The 19,682-nt window shown below is 45.3% G+C and overlaps 1 protein-coding gene across 12 annotated transcripts in view; it reads right to left on the bottom strand.

Annotated features, from left to right (window-relative positions):
• TENM2 (teneurin transmembrane protein 2) overlaps positions 1-19,682 on the bottom strand; it is a 1,145,520-nt gene that overhangs the window by 188,610 nt on the left and 937,228 nt on the right. For all 12 annotated transcript variants that reach the window (XM_081034975.1, XM_081034979.1, XM_081034980.1 and 9 more), the window contains one exon: positions 4,236-4,358. In XM_081034975.1, coding sequence (XP_080891101.1) covers positions 4,236-4,358 — 123 coding nt within the window. The remainder of the gene's footprint in view (positions 1-4,235; positions 4,359-19,682) is intronic.

Below are 19,682 nucleotides of genomic sequence, written 5' to 3'. Positions count from 1 at the left end.
AGGAAGAATTACCAACCTCCCTGCTAATCTGGCTCTTAGTACCATGCATTAAGCCAACTCGTAAAAATCATTATGAAGTTTTTGCTGAAAGGGCAAGTGTAGGAAAACATGTTTCTAAACAGAATAACAGTCTTTGCCATTTTTTTCCAACTTGCATGCCATCTGGTTATTCTGATTTTTTTTTTTTCAAATGGTAGGAAAGAAATGTGCTCCAGGCACAAATAAATGTTTACAGCTGAGTTATAAACCGAGAATGGTGGGGCTTAAAACAGGCTGGCAGTGATGGAACTCCAGCTTCAGTGAGACAAACAGCGCTGTGACGAACAGGCCAGCTTTTTGCAGATTGGCCCTTTGGAATAGGAAGTCCTGCCTCCACTGGCCTCATCAAGCAAATGTTTGCGAAGAAATCTTCACTGGGGCTTGCTCTAATTCTTAGAATTAAAAAAAAATAATAAAAAAAAATAAAGGAAAACAGCATGATTGTCTACGTTGACATTCTGAAGGCAACCTGTGCCTTTGGAAAATACAGCATCTCGTAAGAAGTGGCAGCCCACAGAGGCTTGTTGAATGCACCAGCTGAAAGATGTCATGATGATGTCCGTGCCAACCAATATTCATGCATTTCTTATTAAGTACCGCACACCATGTATTATAAAAGCTGTCCCATTTATGCTGGATAGCATGCTTAGGAGGGGGAGCGGGTCCATTTTACAGATGAGGACTCGGAGGCTGAGGGAGGACAGAGGCCTTGCCTAAGTTAAAGCAACTGTGAAGTGATGGAGCTGGTGTTTGCTTCTTGCTGGACCAACTCCAGAGTCCTATATTATGGACGACCTGTCAATAGAAAGTTACCAAGAATGGATCATACCCAACTCTTGGTCAAGAAGAAGAACGGATCTACTGGGAGTTTGGTCTCTTCTCCCTAGGCCCCTATGATTTGTGTAGTTACAGGGAAGACCATGGAAAGTAGGAATGGTCTGTGAATGATACAGAGCTCTCAGCAAACTTTTCCCGTAAAGGACCAGACAGTAAGCATTTTAGGCTTTGTGAGCTATCTGGTCTCTGTCACAACCAGTCACCTGCATTCCTGTGGCACAAAAGCAGCCCTAGACAAGGAATGAGCATGGCTCTGCTCCGATAAAACTTTATTTGCAAAAACAGGCAGTGGACCGGATTTGGTCCAGGAGATGTTGTTTGGGGAGCCCCGATACAAAGGACACCTTGAATTTAAAATGAGTGATAGCTTTTGAGAATGATCCCTGAAATTCCACTTGGGAGCTTATTCTTTCTTAAGATCAGTGAGCGAACTGGCTATGTACAATGTGCCCTTTGAAAGCTCTTGTATACTCTGCCTCTGGGCCTCGCCAATCACACTGCATTCCCTTATGTTATCTGACCAGGTCAGAACACTGTATTGAATCTTTGTTCTCCAGGCTTATCTAATCCCAGATCTATAGAAAAAGAGCTCCGTGCTCTTGTAATGAAGATGTATGAGTTCATTCCTTTTAACATAGAAATACACGCGAGATGGTGAGTGATTCTGGCAGTCTGTGGGCTCCCTTTTCTTGATGTGAAACCCAACGACCAACCACGTTAAGGTTTAATTGAAAGAGAGAATGGAGAAAAATAAACTATAACAAAACAAATGGAAAAGGGAACACAAAAGCCAAAGAACATACTCTCCTAACTAATTAATCAAGTGCTTTGTTTCCACTAACATATCGGAGTGTGTATGCTGCCCTGTCTATTAGATGTCTTTCCAAATCTGAGAAATGTAAACACTCCTAAAGACCAGGTAATGAAATCTCTATCGATGTGCCATCTTAGATGGCACTCACATGTCCGTGTTTTGCTTACATTGTAATTTAGTTCTGCTAGATACTTACCCAGTAATTGCTTAATAAGGTTAAAGCTCCCTGGCACAGTATCTTGATTAAAACATGATGAGAATGAAGGATTATCGTATACCACACAAAAAATAGAGGGGGTGTTATTTAATTAACGTATTGCCAATATTTCTTGATTGTCTCTTTGAAACACTGGAAAAATAGTCAATTGGAATTAATTCAGGTTATCTAAAGGTATAGGACTGGGGAGTGGGCAAGAGTGAGGTCACTGGGTAAAAACATTCAAACCTAAGGTCACTTTCTCGAGAAGAGTCAGCCAAGTGTGAGAAAACTCAAACCCATCTCATTGTTTTTTAAACCAAACTTTACAGCAAGTTAAAGATGAGGTCTGATATCTTTAGTCATCAGAAGTGTACTGTTTTGGTGTTCAGAAATAAGATGTTTTGAGTTTTACTTCAACTTGAAGAGGTTTTAAATTCTCATCCTTCTTCATAAGAGTCCTATTGACAAAATTCATTGGACAACAATTTGGCAACCATTTTGTCTGCCTCATAACTCACTTGGAAAATATCTGAACTGGTGATGTTATCTGACTTACCCAACATTTTCAAAAGTGTGTTGCATCTGAGGGGAAAAATTCTGGTCTTTCCAAAGACGCCACGGAAAGTGTTTCTTCATTTATGAGAGACACCATACTCTCAGTTAGGACTTGCTCTCTGTGGGGAATGTGCTTCCTGTGCTCTGCCTGCGTTGGGGTGGGATGCTAAAGGGAGGTGGGGATTCCAAATAAAGCTTAATCACAAACGGGAGGAGAGGCTGACCTTAATTTATGGAAGTTAATGCCTATCGGCAGCCGTCCCCTTTTGTGAAGGACAATCTGTAAAAATGGTTTGCATATAACTTCAGAATGTATGAACACATAATAGACATACACGAGCCTGAAGGGAGAATACGCACATTCATTTTCAAATGTGGATTCTGTGTTCTCAAAGAACAGGGTGCTGACTTGTAGATTCAAGGACATTTATGGGTAAAACATAGCAGAGTTCCCTCCCACTCTACCCCCCGACACTGGCCCTGGCAGTTTTCTCAAAGAACAGCCCTGCTGACATTTTGGACAGGGTAGTTTTTCACTGCAGGGCTGTCCTGTGTAGTGTAGGTCGTTTAATTGCATCTTGGCCTCTATCCACTCAATGCCAGTTGCACCTACTCTAATTGTGATAATCAAAAAAGTCTTTAGACATTGTCAAATGTGCCCTGGTGGGCCAAAAAAGCCCCAGCTGAGAACCACTGTCATAAAGGAAACCAAAGCTGCAGATGGTATCAAGCACTGGAAGTGAACGGATTAAAATCCGAGGCTGACAAATTTGGCTTGGGGCTTTTGGGTCAGTCAAGGCAGAATACGGTCAGTTAAGACAAAATATGCTTTTCATTTTTAGGTGTAGTTTTAGTTACCTGATAATGGAAGACATATAATTTCATCCTCAGATAAAACTTTTTCATGCTTACTTAAAGGTAATTTAGTTTTAGGATTAGGACAGATGAGTAGAGCAATTATTAGAGACTAGATAAAGAGACAAAAAAGTTATAGTTGAAGCATTACACTGCCTATGTGTGCTGAGAGGCAGGGTGGAGACACCCTCCCATAGCACCTCTCCGGTTTGTGATTTCCATCTTGAATTAAGCATAACTGGGCCGTGGGCTGCTGTGCTCTTTTAATGCCCCACATCCCCACCTCCCCATGGCTCTGTTTTCTCTCCTCCTTCTTACCATCTTGCTAGCACCTTTTTTTCCCTGCAAGAATACAGATAGCTGATTATTTCAATAAACATTTCTATTGTCCCCTTCACTGTTCTTAGAAGAGAAGCCTTGTTCCCCAGTTGTCAAAACTCCTGTCTATTCTTCCCCAACGCCAAACTGCTGTGAGTCTGAATCTTCCTCTTTCTTGCCGTGAGGGGCGGGAGTGAGGGGCTTCCTCCTCGGGAGGCTGCATCTCTCCTGGGGAGAGGGCTCTCCGTTAGTGGCTGCTCTGGGCTTTCTCAGTTAGGAAGGACTTGCTTCTGCTGCTGCTGCCTCTGCCCAGGCTTTGGGATGCTTTCAAGTAGCTGCAGCCTGTGCCAGTGGCTGCAGATAGCAGAGGTATGCACACGGCTGTGAGCAGGCACCATGCCAGCTCTGAGAGACTTCAGCCAAACACAGCTAACAGGCAGGAACAGCAAACAGCTTTGAACAGGGGCACCTAGGAAAGGCAACCCTTTTTTTTTAAATTCCCTTTTCTTTCCCGTTTTGCATACCTTCCAAGGTTTGGATTAGAAAACCTGAACCAGCTGGCCAGCGCTCTGAAATTTCCTGTGACCTCAAGAGGGCAAGCAGCAGCTGTAACCTCACCTTTGCCTCCAGATGGCATTGTTGCCACATCATCGCTTCCCGGTAAGCCGGTCCTTATCCCATTGTTAAAGGTGTGTCCATCTGCCGGCTGGAGTTGCCAATTGAGTCCGAGCAGATGCATTGCTGCAGGAGAGACAGAGTAATGAAAATATATGAATAGATAATTCAGCAGTGCAAATGTCAAGGGGGAGGGCCAGGTGTCTCTTCCAAGCGACTGCCTTTTACGGCAGCTGTAGTTCAAAGTGGCCTGCCGCAGGGAAAAGCTAAATACTACAGAAAGCAGGTAGATCTGCATGGTTCCATCGGTCTCCTGTCCTGCTGCTGCTCACAGCCTCAGGGGGAGATCAGCCCCGTGGTGAGCAGAGGAGGCAGGAGAAAGCATAGCCCAGACCTTCTGGTGGTGCCACCAGGGAGGGGAGAAGGCCCGTCTGGAATCCCTGTAAGGGGCACTGACTGCTCCATCACATCCAGGCCTTCCCATGCTCTGGACGCAGCTGGTTGTTTTCAGACTGGTAGTCCAGGGGTACTGACAGGGATTACTGTCAGTAATTAAGCCCAAATTACTCAATTGGCAACTCAAAATGTGGCTCAGTTTTAAGACCAGGCCACCCAGATAAGACCAGCCTGCTGGTCTGACTCTGTGCCGGCACCTAAACACCAATGCGGCCAGCCGTGTCTGGCCCATTGCAAAGCCCACCCCTATGTCAAACTTTAAAAATATTTTTCCTTTCCACACCTTGTGGAAACAGCTTTGGGAGTGGTTGTGGAATGAGGTCCTTTCCTGAAAATATCACAGTGCCTTTGGGTCCCCGTTGCCATGGTGCAGAATGAAACAGAGCTGGGGTGATACCTTCTTGTTCTGGACAGAAGCACGTCTGTCTGTACACCCCTCGCTTTACTCCCCTGTGCACCTCCCCCCTCCCCAAACAACCTTCCCCTGATCTTCCTTGTTCCTCTGTCTGTCCCACCTCCCCACTTCCCAATTACTTTAACACACTCCATACACCCCTGTCTCTGATGCTTGCATCTTGGTGAATTGTTGGACCGTGTGTGATAACAGTCAAATCCCAAACGACCTGCATTCTTGCCAAGCCCCCCTCTCTAAGAAATGCTTCATTTGCGAATAAATAAGGAGTTCATCTCCCTGCATATTTTCCGTCCAAACAATAATCGCATCGCGTCTGTTTGGCATTTCCACTGGACACAGGCTGACGCTGTTGCTATGTTTCCAGTGCTGTGGAGAGAAAGGGCTGTTGACAGGGAAAGGTTCCGAGTCAGATGCGGGGACGGGAGAAACAATTAACCACAGGAAACACAATTAACAAGGCTTAGGAAATTGTTCACACGGCAATTAATGCTGCATGTGCCTAGCACCACTTAAAGTCAGGCTGCGTTCTATGAAGGTTAAAAACCTAACCTCCAACGATATGGGTCAGACTGATGGCGGCAGATGAAGGTGGCAAGGTACCCCTGCGTGTATGTCTGCTTTTTGGTTTTGTTTGGTTTACACACTTCCCCAACTCAGAGCCACGTGTCGTTTCTATACATTACTCTGAAGTGCAAGGGCCACTGTTGGAACTCTTTAAGATAATAAATACTAATAAGAGCATGTGACATTTAGTGTACACTTTTCGTCAAGGTAACACCTAATTTTCCCCTGCAGTTTATCTGTTATATGTAGGTCACTTACTTGAAGAGACCAGATTCTACTGCCTCAAATAATGACATATTTTCACTGTACAGAGGTCAGGAAATGAGAACTAATCGTGGTTGCTTCAAGATAACGATAGCTTCTGATTTGTAATTACAAGGTGAAGGGAACCAAAGAATTAGCTATTTTAAAATGATTTTTTTTTTTTTTTTAATGTTACTATTGGGTTATCAGGGCTTGCCTTGAGCCAGATGGCTGCCGTGGTGGAGATGTGGTTTTTTCGAGGGGGGGGTCTCTCTGTGTTTTGAGACAGACACGGATAGGCACTGCAGGTATAGCTGGGGCCCAGACCTAACAAAGTTTGGCTTTCCACATCTATAAAAGGAAGTGGCGCGTCCACCAGGCCAGGATGACAAACCCCCCCAGGGCCCCGTCAATATGAAAACTCTGGTCAAAACGGCTCCGTCCTTTGAGTATTCAGCCTTGTCATCCCACCAGAATACACTGTAACCATCAGCTCTGGGAGCACAGTGAGGAAACAATACCCTAATCATACAGCACATAAGGAGGGCATTCATGAAACTGTGTTCCCCTGTTTTCAAAGATGCCTGTACCCCCCCGCCCCCCTGCCCCCTTGTTGTTTTGGATTCCATATTATCTATTCAAAAAACCAAAAACGTATTTTGAAAACAAGAAAACTACAGACGGGGTGAGAAGGGTTAGGGTCACAGTATACAAGTAACTTCTCAGACAACTCCCAGAAGTGGAAAGAAAAAAAAGAAAGTGAGATGAAGATGGGGAAAGGGGAAAAGCCAAATCTACTGAGCATAAGCTCTCTCTTCCTAGCTGAAGCAATGCAACAAACGTGAAACTCAAGTTCGGGCATATTTTCTGTTGTTGAATTGAACGTTAAGGAAATAAGTGAGAATTCCATCGGGTATAACTACGTTCTCTTGTTTTTTGGGTGAGGGCGATTTGAAATAGGCTTTTGTTTGCACTTTTTTCTTCTTCTTTTTTTTTTTTTCCTTGATCAGCTATTCCTTCTCTTTCTTGAGTAAGAAAACGAGAAAATCTTTCTGGCCTGTGGGGATGGACTAAAGTGTCCTTAGGAGAAAGGCCCAGGGGAGCTGTGAAGTAAATGAGTTTCCTGACTAATGAGAAGTCTGTTTCCTATTCTGCTACTGATTTGCTCTACGGCTGGGGATGACAAATCAGTCAGTCAGTCCATCCCCATCTTTACCTTTTGTAAATGTTTCCCTTTACAGGTAGAACAATGGCTACTTAGGGACAGAGGGAGGTTAAGCATCTAGCAGAGCACCCTGAATATGGAAGGGACTCCCTAAATGTGTATTAGAATAGGTAATGACACACAGAGGAAGACTGGGGGTTAGACTGTAGCACATTATATTCTTATCAATAAAAAATACACAATACAGGGCTGTAAAGGAGGAAAGGAAATAGTGCTGGCAGCCATAGGGACAGGTCTGCAAAGAGAAGGCATTTTGACCATTAGCACAGTAGTACCTCGGTTTTCAAATGTCTCCGTTGACAAACCTTTTGGTTTATCAATGCTGTAAACCTGGAAGTAAATGCTTCAGTTTTCGAACACGCCTCGGAAGTTGAACTTGTCACGCGGTTTCCGCTGAGTGCAAGATCCTGATGCCTAGCTGTTGGTTATTTTCAAACGTTTCAGAACTCGAACGGTCTTCCGGAACGGATTATGTTCGAAAACCGAGGTACCACTGTATATGGATATCTACTGCCAGTCCTTGAACCCCTGCTGTGGCCAGCACTGTATGGGACTCTCTACAGACATTATCTTAATCAGGACTCACGGCTGACATTTGTGGCAGGTTCTATCATAATCCCCATCTCACAGGCGAGGATACTGGTGACTCTGAAGTTTGATCACAGGAAGGTTTCGGGGATCCGAGCAGGAGTTCAGTCAGATGTGGTTGACCGCTTCATATTTCCTAGTGATCTGTTTGCACATTCTGGTTTGCAGTAGGATCTCAGCAAACCTGGTCTCTTTCTTGCAATGCATGATAATCTCATTGTGGTCCATGAAGGACCATTTTCTATAGTCAACACCCCTTCCGGAAGGGGGTTACATTTTCTCATCTTGTCGAATTCAGATATGGCCATGTGACCTAGTAGCACACATTTTGCACATCTTTTGTCCTCTGCCACATGGTCAGCTGGGCCTTGAGTGAAGATAACATGGCTCAGAACCATGGCTGACCAGTGATGGGATATAGAATGAGTGAAGAAATAAAGTGTTACTGTTGAAAGCCACTGAGAGTTTGGAGTTCTTGGTTACAGCAGCATGCCGGGGACTATCTTGACTCATGCATTCATTTGTAAGGAAAGTGAGAAACTCCATGTTTATACACCAGGTCTTGGTGTATTCCTTGAAGTTATTTATTTATAGGGTGAGGATCTTGCCCAAAAATCCAGCCAGGAAAAGTTAGCTCATATTCAGGGCCACTACATTTGGTTCTATGAAGAACAACAAAAAATAGCTCTTTAAACATTATGCCATAATACATCCAATTGTGATCCTCTCTCAGATTCAGATTTAGAAAGCCGAGAAGCCTCGGAGTAGGCAGACTTATTGCTTCTTCATCTGAAGATCTTGGGTGAACATTGGCCTCATCATCTTACATCAGCTGGATACAGTGGGTGGGCCCCTCTCCCACTCCCCACAAATGCTCCAGCAGCTCATCCCAAAAGGTTCTGTTCAGACCATCTTAGGGTCAGAAGTGAAATGAGTTTGGGAGGTTCTCTCCCTAACGTTATTCACCCCTGCTGGCGGCCAAAATGCACCATTTATCATGATGTGACAGGCTCTGCTCTAGAGGGACCCTCGGACAGAACAGTGGGGCTCCACGGGTCAGCAAGGATGGAACAGGGAAAAGGCTCCAAGTGGAAGCTCGTGTAATCCAGGTGGCAGCTGGGAAATCAGCCACTAAAAACACAGTAGGCAGCCAAACTCTGAAAGTTTCCCTCTGGCTAAAGGCAGAAAACTTTCAATGAGGGCTGAAAGCGAACCAAGGCAGGATGAACAGACCACACACAGACCCCGGATTTCAGCAAGAATGAGAAACAGACCTACCTGGAGTTACGGTGTTATTTTGTTGTTGAAGTGGACTGTTTTTGTGCCAGATGGGCTCTAAAAGAAATACGCAGAGGGAACCCAAGTGAAAGGAAGGGAGTGGGGTTGGTTGTAGGTAACGGAATTCTCCAGCAACCACAAGGATGGAAGATTACAGGCCTTGAGATGTGGCAGCTTGGAATAGGGGTTGTGTGAAATAGTAATTAGGGTATGTGTGGGCCCTGCTGGGTGCCACTTAGAACCTTCCATGTTCATTGGCTGGCAGAGGATCAACCTGACAAGAGAGTCAATCAATATGTCAGCAGCGCTTCCCAGAGAGCTGCTCAGCCCCTGCTTATCAAAGAGGGCAAACATGGCACCACGGATGCCCTGTGTTTGCTGAGCAGGCCCCCAGGAGCAGGGGGTATCTTTAAAGATCAGGCTTGTCGATATGTAACCTGAGGAAGAGATTGGGCTTTCCCTTTGAAAATGGAAGGCTTCAGGCAAGCAGATTTGAGGGAGTGGGAGGAGGGAGCCATGCCTGCTGGGTCCAGTGGCTCCGTGTGGTTAGACTCACAAGGGCCTTAGAGATGATGGTAAAACTCCTCCAGAGACCAGGTAGGATGATGGGAAGGGTCAGGGCTGAGTCTCTCTGCTCCCGCATCAGCCAATTTAGTCAACAATGCCAGGGCTCCCCTGGGAAATGTAGCCAATTCCAAAAGTGCCACTGCTGAGAGAAGAGAACCACAGTGGAATAATCAGGGCTCAAATGTACAAACATTAACCCTCAACTTGCATAGGCCATCTGCAAAGGCACTTTTGCGAGCAGTAGTGAAAATTAACACATACAAATGAGCCTACTCAATGATGGGGACAATAAACATTTATTTTGGCAATGTGCCAGGTATTGGGCTAATTACGGTCATGATATCATTTATTCGTTTTTTTATCATTCAGCTTACATTTACTGAGCACCTACTGTGTGTTACATGTGTCCTAGGCACCCGGAATAATGCTGTTAGCAAAACAATGTCCTTGCTCTCATAGAACTTACATTCTAGTGGGAGACAGAGAAACTCAACACGTAAGTGAAAAGCAGAGTCAAGGGTTGAGGAGTGCCAGGGTGTGGCGGATGGGGAAGTGAGCGTGCTTCTGTTTAAATGTAGACTGGTCAAGGATGGCATCTGTGATGGGTACCATCTGAGCCAAGACCTAAAGGAAGTGAGAAAGCAATTCATGCTGACATCTGGGGAAGAACATTGCCGGGTGGTGTGGAGTTAGTTAGTGGAAAGGAGAGCCAGGTGGTGGGGCGTGGGTGACCTGGGAGGGACTTGGCCTTCTACTTGGGTGAGATGGGATGACACCGGAGAATGCTAAAGAGGCTCATTTATTTCCATTCCCACCCAGTGAAGTGGTAATATGATCTACATTTTCTAGATAAGGAAATGGAGGCTTAGGGGGGTTAAGTGACTAGCCCAAGATCACACAGCCAGGAAATGGGGGATGAAGGGTTTAGGCCCGTGTAACTGCAGAGTCCAAGCTGCCAACCTCACGCTTTCCTGTACTGACTCCCTCCGAGTCCTCCCTGGAGGTCACCAGGCCCTCTGAGGCCTTTAAGTGAAGCGCTGGGGAGCCAGCCCTGACCAGGGCTACGAAATCACTTCCTCCAGATTGTCAAGCCTCTCTCAGGAACAGACACCTCCCTCTGTGAGCAGTCAATCGTCCTCTATAAATATGTCCTGGTCAGCGACCAGTTTGCTGTTTAATTGAAAGGAATCGCCGTTGTCAATAGAAAATAAATCTGATCGGCAACTTCAACCTACAGTCAGGCTGACGAACCATCAATATGTCCGGTGACTTTTTCCTCGGTCAGCGTGCGTATCTCCCCTTCGGGGATGCAGTAGGGCACAGAGCTGCTTCCCAAAGAGGAGGAACCGGTGTCTGTTTTAGGAAGGCTACCAAATGACCTTCTGCCCAAAAGAGGAGATGCAAACAAAACCATTGAAGGATAACATGCTCAGAAATGCCTTAAGTCTTAAAGGAGTTTAAAATTTTCAAATCTTAACGGAGTTTGAAAAAAAATCCCTTCCAAGCTGCCTTGGGGAAGTGATCTCTCTCATCTCCCTCCCACTGCAATTGTCATACATTACATGCAGTGAATTTTCAAAGCACTGCAGGGAAGTTACACCCACAAATCCCTTTACTAGTAATGGGATATGCCCAGCCACTTCCCAGGAATGTTCGGAAAACTTACTTGCCTGCATCCAACTTCCAGCTTGCAGCTTCGAAAATGGTTGCAAAGCTTATGGCACAGAAATTACACAGAAGAGAAAGGATGAGTCATAGAGATGATACCAGAATCCCGGTGGTGGAAATGAGAGGCGCCTCTGGAGAAATGTACCTGCATTCACACAACGACCTGCCTTCCCTTATCTTCCAGCCATGGTGCTAAAACGGTCATCTGCAGGGATTTTTTTTCTGTCACCCACATTCTAGTCCCTTGTAAAAGCAGGGAGGCTTTCGGTCCCCTCCTGCTATGTCTTCCTTAAGAACAAGGTGATAGTTGCAGGAGGCAGCTCTGGGACCAGGGAGCAGTGTGTTCACAAGACAAGAAGAATCCACATAGAGGGACCAGGCACGTTAATCTAGCCTCATGACAGGCTCGGGATGGCACAGCGAGTGGGAAGTGGTATGAAATTAATCAATTCCTGTGTTCGGAGGAAAATAAAACAGGGCTCCTTGCAGTTTCAGGATGCATGGAGCCCCACGCCGGTGTCATCCCGACCCCTGCAGTCCCCTCGCACCCACTCCCGGTGTGGATGCACTGCAGGTGGCAACTGTTGACACTGTGGGTGTGCAGTCTCTGGTGAGCTCAGGCGACCTCTAGCAAGGGCTCCTTGCTCTCAGCATTACCAGGCAGATCAATACGTAAGACAGACACGCGCTCACAGCCACTTTCCGTTCCTCGTGCAGAGTCTCCTGGAAGGTACCCTGGAGCACTGCCGAGCTGGCCTGGCGTCCCATTGTCCACTGAGCCAGCTCATCCTCAGGCAGATAAACACATGCCTGGAGCCGCTGGCCACACAGGGTATCATTTACCACCCCAAACTACCCTGTTCCTGTCGCTATTTTTCCCAGGAAAGAAATAAAATAAAAGCCTTTCTTTCTCCAAGAAAGGACCCATGTGATCAAAATACCTTTAGAGAATGATAATATCGGTAGGCTTTATTCAGCAAATACATCATGGTCTGGGATTTTTTAAGAGCTTTGGTGATAGCAAAACCCATCCCCACAGTCGGCACGCATACACCTAAACACGTCTTTCTCCATCCCCCTCCGAAGCTTGTCATTCAGTGTTGACAACCCAAGCAATATTTGTCTTTCTTTAAGAACAGCAACCAGCAGCCCTGTTAAAGAGGGGGCTGGTCCACGAGACCACCAACTACAAAGGAAAGGTGACACAGGCTGTATGTGGCATGCGGCCCCTGGAATCCTAGGAAGCAGACATTATAAATGTTTTAGAGGATAAGATGTCATATCGATTGGTAGATGTGTGATGTGTGCTGGAACAAAGAGGGAGAACTCTCCCGTGAAAAACAGTCTTCTAGAGAGAGCGGTGAGGGGGCTCAGGAAGATGGCACTTAGGGCACTGGCCATACTCTGTTCCTCGGGCACGGCTCTTCCCTTGGCTGCAGCATACAAGAGAGGGAGGTTCTGGACTCATTCCCCTGTCTGAGTCTCGGGCAGCCCCTAACAAACTGCTTCCAATGAGCCTTCTGATTGAACTCTGGAGCCCACAGCCAGGGAACCTGACACTGGCAGCCCAGCCAGGGGCAAAGGCCTCGGGAATAGGGGTAAGGAGGAGCTATCTCCCTATCCTGGGTCCCTGAGATATACGGGATCCATTCCCTCCAGGGTTCGAATCCCCATACTACTACTCACAAGCAGATGACCCCTGTGCAAACTAATTTACTGCTCTGAGCATTTCTTTCCTTAGCTAGAATAAAGGCTAACATTTTGTAAAGTACTGACTCAGGGTCAGGTACTGTGCTAAGCACTTTACAGGCATGAACCTCATTTACCTTTTACAGTAAACCTAGAGGTAGGTACTACTATGATTCCCATTTTATAGATGAGAGAATGGAGGCAGAAAGGTGATGGGAAATCTGCCTAAACTGGCAGGACTGGTAGGTGGGGCAGCTGGTTATGGAACCCAGCACACTCGCGGCAGTGTTCTCCTGCTCTGTAATTATCTCTCTATGGGGAGACAGGTGACCAAATTGACCTTATATGGTGTTGTCAGTATAAAGGAGGCAGAGATTGGGAGCATATTACACACCAGAAGCACTAAAAAAATGTGTACCACTTTCTGCCGGGTCTTGGGTCATTTTGTCATTACAACAGTGGTGAGCATGGCTTTTGCTGAGCCCGTAGTGTATGCCAGACACCAATTTTATGAAGCGTGTACATTATTTTCCCCTATTTCAGATGAAGAAATTGAGGCTCAGAGAGCTGAAGTAGCATGCAGCTGGTACGTGGTAGAGGTAGATTTGAACCTGAGCCGTGTGACACCTAATGCCTGAGTACTGCACCATCCCAGCTCACAGCAGAACGACTGTCAGCTCAACTCCAACATCCATGAATACTGGGGATGTATTCTTCCCCCCTTTGCCTGAACCCTCTATCAGAGGAACTGCTGTGGCTTCTTTTCCTACATTACATCAGAATGGCAGAGCCACAGTCAAGAAAGGCTCAAACATCATGTGGCCCAGACCTTTGCTGGATAGATAGTGACCTTGAGCCCTGCCTAGGTAAAATGACTTGCCCAAGGTCTTGACAAACCGATAACTGACTGAGCCAGGATCCAACCTTTGTTTTTTGACTGTTCTTTCTATTGTCCTTTTCCATCTCCTTAAAGAAATACAGGCAATTCTGAAATCTACGTGCAATGCGATGCCTTATTAAAGAGATAACAAGGGATGGCAGAGAATTCCTCTCTCACCTGTTTCAGATGTTTGTTACTACTATTTCCAAGGTAGGGCATGTGCAAAAATAACCTGTTAATAAATTAGTCAACACAAGAGGCATTATGATCCTTCCTGATCCTCCATCCATTAGATTGGGTTTCTATGACAAATTACTCCTATTACAGAAGTTCATTCACAACTAGAATCTAAAATCACCATTTTTCCATTTCTGCCTGGACCAAGGATTCCATCCATGGTCGATAAAGATGTGTTCGCTCCTGCATGTGAATGCGGTCCTTTTTCAAGAGTGAGAAATGAGTTGAAGAAATAAAAATGTTGAGCAAATCCTGTATGTAATTCTCATTTCAATTTGGTCATTTGTTCAGCGAGGCCAAATTAGGCACATGGGGAGGTTGCTCGTGTTCTTTTCAATTTTTAATTTTTGACATGGTTCGCTCAAGGATTTTTTTTTTTTTTAACTCAGAAATAAAAAAAAAAAAAAACCAACCTTGGGTTAGCAAATTTGGCTTGATCTTTCTCTTAAATGGTTTTTAGTTAAGTGGATTTCACATGCCTAACCTGAAACACTTTAAATTTGATTTTGATGGAAAGAAACCGTGTGAAAAAAAAAAAAAAAGAAATTACTTTTCTCTCTCAGGGCCTGGTCATCTAGTGGGAAATAAAATTCCCAGAAATAAAGCAGTCCTGGCCCTCTGATGGGCTAATATCAACATGGTCAACTTTTTACTGGGAGAAAGTGAATCTGGAAATAAGAAAGGATAGTTTCTGTTTGGGACACAAGCCACCTACACTCATAAACAAAGAACTCCATTTTTATCTGCAATTAGATAAATGACACAGTGACTTATGTTGACTTTGTGACAGTTTACTTACTGGAGCTAATTTCAGGGGTTTTTATGTGACACTTAAGTCCCTCACAGTTTTTCCTGCTAAAGGTACACATTTCTCTCAACAGGTAGCGGCATTGTAATTGCTGTTGCATGTTGGCTTATGCAGAGCATGGCAATGACAGCAGAAAGAGGTAAGACATGGTTCATAATTAACTGCCCTCCTCTCTTCGGCTCATGCTCCCCAACCCCTATAACTCTCTGGAAGATCCCAATCCAGCTGTATCCCAATTCACCTCCAGCTGGGGGTCGGTGTCTCCTCTAATACCAGCCTGGGAGAGAGATTCTGCCTGACCCGTGTGTTCAGAGCTCAAGAAAGATAAACACGCTTATAAAGTTCCCCAACTTTTCATTACTTAGCTCTTTTAGGCTTAAGTTTCTAAATATGACCCCTACTAGTCTTAACTGACTTCACCTAATCTTTCATTTCAGACCCTCCTGAGGTAGGTCTTTCTTATCCTTATTTTACAAATGAAGAGAAGGAGGCTTATTGTAGTTCTACAACATGCCTAAGGTCAAAGGTTGCCAGATTTCTTTTTCTTTAAATTTGTTGAATCTGGCAACTCTGCTGAGTTCCCACAGGTAGGAATACATCTCAGAGACACCTCTCTCGGTCCTCTGCAGCCCCTGGACCAGCGGCCTAAGTAAGCCCTGCCTTCAGGTCTGCCAGAAAGAAATGTCCGTGGTGACTGGCGTTGGTTTTCTCCTCTGAACTTCTGCCCCTTTCAACTGGGAATGTCATTTGCATTCTGCTTCTGGTCCAATAGAAATATAACACCAGCCTCATATATGACTTAACATTTTTTAGTAACCATATTAAATAAGTAAAAATGAATTTAATGGTATGTTTTTCACCTCGGAGATCCAAATTCTTATCCGTTCAAAATGTAGTCCACATAAAAATCATTAATGATATATTTCACATTTTTGGTATTTTTGCACTAAGTTTTCCAAATCTGGTTTGTATTTGACACTTAGAGCATATCTCCATTCAGATGCTAAATTTTCAATGGTTCAAGTGAAATGTGGTCCTGTCAAAACAACAGAAGTGTATTAAACAGAAAAAAATATTTTACATAGCTTCAGTTTTAAAATTTAAATTAATTACAATTAAGTAAAGTGGAGAATTCAGTTCTTGCATTGCACTAACCACGTTTCATGTGCTTAGGGGCCACATGTGCCTGTTAGACAGAGCAGTTCCAGACCATGGTGGCTGAATGGGGTTCTTCTAGGCTGATTTCCTCCCTCACGCTCTTGGGGTATTTTGTACCCACAGCTCTTACAGCATTTATGGCTTCACATGATAATTACATCGTGATTCACTATCCTACCTCCGTCCTCCCCCAAACTTTGAGCCCTGAGCACCTTGAGAGATGAAACTGATTCTTCATCCCCGCTCTCTGAATTTGTCCCCATAATCAATATCAGGTTTCGAGCACACCAGTAAATAAAGAAATATTTACTGAATGAAAAAATGGCTTGACAACTTGTGTTTAAAAAAATGCAATTAATCAAGGTCTTACAGTATACCAGGCTAAGGATAATCACGGTACTAGTAATAAACAATATCTATTGAATTTTAACTCTCAATCACTACCTAATTTTAAGGCATTTCTCATTTGAACATCCTCTCCCCCCAAAAAAAAAAATCACCTTTAAGGAAGGAGCTATTATTCCCATTTTACAGATGAGAAAACCAAGGCTTAGAGAGATTAAATAACTTGCCCACTCTGACACAGCTACCACAACAAGAGAACATGCAGCTGCATCTCAACCCTCTGCCAATGGTTCCCTAACCTCAGTCATCATTGAGCATTTCCATGATTTTTATTCAATCTGACCTTCACTGGTACTGTTCTTTCCTTACCATATTTTAAAATCGGTCCCCCCTTTAAAACTTTAATCCATTAGCCTCATCCCAAAACAATACCTATGAAATGAAAAGCTTGATGATATAAGGTTTTGTAATACAGTGAAATAAACTTCTAACTATTGGAATAAAGAAGTGTGCTGCACACACCACACAAGGTCATACCGTGTGTGGTACCCGTCGTATGCCTGTCACACCTGGGGAAGCATTATTCCGGGTAGGTCACATCTCACTGATCACATTTGTCTTCCTGTCCCCAAAGGACCACCACTATCTCTGTGTTCTCCCTGCCCTCTGCAGTGGCCTGAAAAAAACACCAGCAGTAGAGGAACGGGCTGGACGGACGGCTCCCCGGGCCTGTCTCTGCTCATTATTTCTAGCTGTATAAAAGCAAAACACAAGCAAACCATAAGACCTAACCTCCCATGCCCTCCACCCTGAGGGATTTTTGTCACTTCTTCGGGGCCAGAGGACAAGGACTGCTTCAGAAAGGCCGCATCCATGGGGCCAGTCCATCCTGATGAGAGCTTGCCCACTTTACGCCAGGGTGGTGCTGACAAAGAGTCTGGAATCTGTTAAGAGTCCAAGACTTCTCATCCTCCCTGCCTGCCTTCCCCCCAGCCCTGATGGGGGGACGGGGGTCTCTGTAGCCCAGACCACCACAGATGTGTTCCTGGGCATCCAGTTCCTACTTAATTCCTAAATTCACCAGCAATCACAGAGCGCCTACTATATATACCCAGACACTGCAAACTCTCCATGCCATTTTCAATAAGAACGCGAGCCAACACTAACAAAAATACTATGTGCTATATACTGTTCTAAGAACTTGAAATATTTAGACATAAAATTGTCATTGTTTTGTAGATTATATGTGGCAGAACATCAGTAAGTTTACATGGTCCAACTTAAACACATTAATCACTTAACACAATAGCCCGAGAAACAGATACTTTTATTATACCCACTTATAGTTAGAGAATTGATGGGAAAGAGACATCAAGTAACTTGCCCAAGGTCATTCCGCCAGTAGTGGAAGAGCTGGGCTTTGAATTCGGGGATTCTGGCTCAGAGCTCTTAACTACAATGCTTTCTGCCTCTTACAGTTAAAGGGCCAAGAAAATAATGTTGTCTTCCGTCTAAAGGCTAGAGTCTACATTTCAGGTGCACTGTGGTTAAAATATACTTTTGTAGAAATAATAGAACATGGTGGTTAGAGGAGCTTTGGAACCAGGCAGACCTGGCTTCAGATCCAGGTCCTACTCCCAGCCCTGGCCCTTAGTATCTGTGAGGCTCTGGGCAAGTTTTGCTTTTTGTTTTTTGACCTCTCAGGCCCTCAGTTTCCTCATCTGTAAAATGGGAGTGTTAAAACTCTCTGCCTTGCAGAGGGTGGAGGGCTGTCACATTAAATGAAATAAAGTATGCAAAACACTTAGGAGCTAAGTGCTCAGGAGCTAAGAGCTCAACAAACAACAGTTATTATGTAGACTGATCAGAAATGATACTGTCTCTATGGAGAACAGTCTCTTTGATTCCAAATAGCTAGGCTGCAAGCAGACAGCCCATTCCTAAATTGGAGACAGCCTGCCTTCTGAATTAAAACCGCAGATGCCTATGTCGGAATATACTTCGGGACCATCTCCTCCAGACTCATTTGGCAGAAGAGGTTACAGAGCCTGACAAGGGCTCCACACCTTGGTAGAGGTCATCGTGGCATTACTGAGCAGCACAGCTCCCTGGTCTCATTTGCTTCCACCTTCCTGCACTGACTCCTGAAACTGTCCTTTTGGAGTGATGCTTTACAGAGGGGCCTCAGACCTGCTGACCTGCCTCACACATTTCACGCTTCTGTGAGATCTGTGGCAACACAAAGCAGGGGTTGGGAGCTGCAGGTGGGCTGGGAACGCAAGGAGAGTGGGAAGACTCTAAATGATTTCCACCAACCTCCTCCAAAGCAACCACAAATAAACAGTAGAAGGAGTGTGGTTCCTGCGCAAATATAGCTTCAAGACAAGCACTGCACCATCCCCAACCTGCCTCTTTCCACCCAGACTGCCACCTTTAATTACCTGGTATGTTAATATTCTGGGGATGTCACTGTGTAAAAACCACGGTCAAGAGCAATATTTTCCACATTTAACTGATATCTGCAGACCCAGGGTGCTCACGTGATGAGCCTTGACAGTACCACAGGGCAAAGGCTTGGGCAGGGTGGGAGAGTTCAGTTAACCTGCATTCCCTATCCTTCTACTCTGTGCCTGGTGCTGAGGTGGTCTCCGGGGTGCAGTGACGACTGAGACGTTGCTGGCCTTAAAACGCTCACAGTCTGGGCCAGTGGTTTTAGGCTGGGGTTCCCAGACCAGCACCATCAGAATCCCCTGAGAACTTCCCAGAAATGCACATTACGGGGCCTCCTTCCAGACCTGCAAATCAGAAACTCAGGCAGGGGTGGGGTCCAGGGATCTGTGGATTCCCAAGCCCTCTAGGTGATTCTGATGAACGCTGAGGTTTGAGAACTGCTGGTATGAATGAAGTAAGCCTGCCAGCAATTAGTGAAAGAGAACAGGAAGGGAAGGAACAGGCCCTTCCTGTCTATTTCCACGAAGGTGGAGAAGGTGAGAGAGCCCCAACACCTCCCTCCAGGCACACAGGTCTCTGCCCATGTGGGGAGGGTGGCAGAGCAGCTGGGGTGATGCAACGTGGAAAAGAGATGGTTAAGCCAGGGTGGAAAGGTGGAGACAATGCCAGACGCAGATGGGGCCCAAGCGAAGCGGTGAAGCCAGTGACGTTCCTTCTCAGCGTCTCTCCTCTCCTGCCAGTACCTGCTCTGTCCAGCCGGCCTGTCCCAGACGACCGGTTACCAGAGCGAAGCACTGCTACCTCCAAATTTAGCAGTGCCACGTGTATGAATGCGTTCCCATCACGCTGGAAGTTTCCAGAATTCCCACCCAACTCTC

Source organism: Rhinolophus hipposideros (genome assembly GCF_964194185.1).
Source record: "Rhinolophus hipposideros genome assembly, chromosome: 23".
Classification (NCBI taxonomy): Eukaryota; Metazoa; Chordata; class Mammalia; order Chiroptera; family Rhinolophidae; genus Rhinolophus; species Rhinolophus hipposideros.
Note: the sequence above shows the minus strand (reverse complement) of the source record. Positions and strands in the feature narration are given on the sequence as shown.